At 36.2% G+C, this 2,484-nt stretch overlaps 1 protein-coding gene across 1 annotated transcript; it reads right to left on the bottom strand.

The window, feature by feature from the left end:
- Positions 1-207: 207 nt before the first annotated feature.
- On the bottom strand, positions 208-2,199 carry LOC142525895 (agamous-like MADS-box protein AGL15). The gene is made up of 8 exons (XM_075630182.1): positions 1,934-2,199; positions 1,252-1,327; positions 1,097-1,152; positions 913-1,012; positions 784-825; positions 641-682; positions 374-549; positions 208-292 (listed from the first exon to the last, which is right to left on the bottom strand). The coding sequence occupies exons 1-8, from the start codon at positions 2,197-2,199 to the stop codon at positions 208-210; spliced, it is 843 nt and encodes a 280-aa protein (XP_075486297.1).
- Between the last annotated feature and the right edge of the window lie 285 nt (positions 2,200-2,484).

The raw sequence follows: 2,484 nt of genomic DNA, 5'->3' as shown, positions 1-2,484 counted from the left end.
ATGAGAAATATAGAATAACTAAATCAAGACATAGATAGATCATAAAATCATCAAAGCAAAAAATATATATAAACCACAAAAATAAGGTAGTGTTTGTAAATATTTGAAAAAGTGATTATAGATAATTTTTTATATAAAGTTGTACAACTTTGTAAAAAAAAAGTTCATAATAATTTTTTTAAACATTCCATAAATCGCCGGCTGGTCCTATATCGAAAGAAAAGTATCGGCATTGCTTCTTCTTTCCTCGCATGGAGTTTTCCTTTTTCCACAAACCTTGGAAGTTGAAGGCCTACACGAAAAGCAGGACACACATACTCCTAGTAGGAAAACAGTAACATAAAAGGCCGAAAATTCGGAGAAAATGTCTTACCCCAATTGCAGGGTGGTGTCCACTAAGTCTGCATCTCCAGTGCTAGTATCGCAAGCTAGTTGGGGACTGGCAACGCCTTGTCCGAGCTCGAAGTTGCTCTGCCCCTTCAACTGGTACTCGAGAAGAATTGGTTGTTGATAGCTGATCGGGGCACAAAGCCTTTCAAGGTTTTCAACCTATGAATCATATTAAGCCAGTGCAGATTACTTAGATACATTCACATCAATAGCCGAATTTCGCAACGCAAAATGAGAGAGCTACACATGCCTTTTGGCGTAAAGTCACATTCTCCTGCATGGATTGTAGCTCCTGAAATAAAATTAAAATAAGGGACAAATGTTTTTCAATTTTCCTCCAGGACCCGTACGAGAAATCAGCTGATGCACAAAATAAGAGATTAATCTGCATACATTATCCCTTGATTTTTGAAGTTTCTGGACCAATATTGCCTCCTGAAACCGTAGCATTGTCTTTTATTGTTAGCAATCAAAGAGTAATACGTTTTGTTTTAAGCCCACAGTTTAATTTAAAGGACAAACCTTCCTATCCTTAATGCACAATAACCCTTCGTTTAGTTGTTGTTCGAGTTCTTGCAAATCTTCGCGACTCATGCTATCGAGATTCCTCCCCAACACATGCCTGCAAATTAACAGAAAAGACACAACACAACACAACACGGATTTTCGAAAAATACAAGAATCTCATTTTTGTGAGAAAACATACTGGTCCTCCTTTTGTTTGAGCTTTTCCATCTCTTCTCTCAGAACATCCTCTTGCCTCTGTTAAGAGAACAAACCATACTAAATCCGATACATATAATGAATATGTGGAAGGATTAAAAGTCCATAGATATGTCAAATTTTAAGCATCACACGTACCTCTGGATCGTGGTTCACCGGAACACCTTTTTTAATTCGCTGGCACTCTTCAAATCTCTTCATTATTTTCGCCATGCTGCAGTGATCAAGGGAATCATCGTTCAACTGATCAGCTTATCGTGTTGCATGATACTACTTATTGCATATCTTAGTTCAACCAGTTTCGAATTCTTATACAACCTATCTTTCGAACATCAGCGTAATTTTTCGGTTTCTCAGATCTCCATACAACTTACCCGAAAAACAAAAACAAAACAACAGCCATGTGTATTCAAAGACAATTTACTATAAATAACAAGCTTTGATATCTTTAACGCCTACCCCACCCCTAGCTAGACTCAACCAGAGTTCCTAAAGAACCGTGAACCGCAACCTAAACCGTTCTCTCAAAAACCAAAACCAAAACTAAAACAAAAACCCAGAATTTACAAACCGGTTTGGTACAGGTTCCTAAAAGTTAGAGGCCATTACCGAAATCATACTATAATCTGAAACTGTAAATTTGATTTAAATTCTATAGTACCTATAATATCGTAGATAATTTAGTTTATAAAAATCAAATCAACATTATTATAGTATAATTGTTAAATAATTAACTTTAATTAGTTTTGTTACCACATGAATCCATACTCTTTTGTTTCTCATATTAAATCACCGAAAAAATTCTCATGAACGAACAAACACATGAATAAATCCCAAAGAAACAACAGAAAAGGAATTCTCAGAAACGAAGATAGCAGCATAGAGGGCGTACTCGGAACTAGCATATTCGAACAACTTCCCGTCGTTGGAGTATCCAATAATGGCAACTTCGGAACCGCAGAGAATAGCTAATTCACTCGCCTTCTTAATCAAACAATCACGCCTCTTGATGAACGCACTTTTGATGCCGCTGCTACTTTTGCCCTCGGTAATTTTCTCTGCGGAATCCATCTTCTCAGAAGCCATTGAATTGTTTTTACTCTTCAAAATCGCACAAAAATTCACTTATCATAATCCCAAAACCGGCGGCTCTATGTACTCTGTGGCCTGCTTCTTCTATTATAACAAGGATAACACGAGGAAATAAAAGGATGCATGTAGGACTCTTTGAACAGGAGACGTACTTATAGTGCTTTTTTTTTTTTTTTTATTATTATTGGTGGTTTAGATTTGGTAAAATCTTTAAAGTTCTAATTACAGAAGTATTTAGATCAACAAGTCTCGTTTTTTATTGGCAGAGCGATAAATTTT

This window comes from Primulina tabacum, chromosome 15 (assembly GCF_025594145.1).
Source record: "Primulina tabacum isolate GXHZ01 chromosome 15, ASM2559414v2, whole genome shotgun sequence".
Classification (NCBI taxonomy): Eukaryota; Viridiplantae; Streptophyta; class Magnoliopsida; order Lamiales; family Gesneriaceae; genus Primulina; species Primulina tabacum.
This window is presented reverse-complemented; position numbering and strand designations above follow the sequence as displayed.

Coding starts and splice junctions, on each gene's coding strand:
- LOC142525895 (XM_075630182.1), bottom strand. CDS start 2,199: ATGGCTTCTGAGAAGATGGATTCCGCAGAGAAAATTACCGAGGGCAAA. Junction 1,013..1,096: donor CTCAAACAAAAGGAGGACCA/GTATGTTTTCTC, acceptor GTTAATTTGCAG/GCATGTGTTGGGGAGGAATC. Junction 826..912: donor TGTGCATTAAGGATAGGAAG/GTTTGTCCTTTA, acceptor CTACGGTTTCAG/GAGGCAATATTGGTCCAGAA.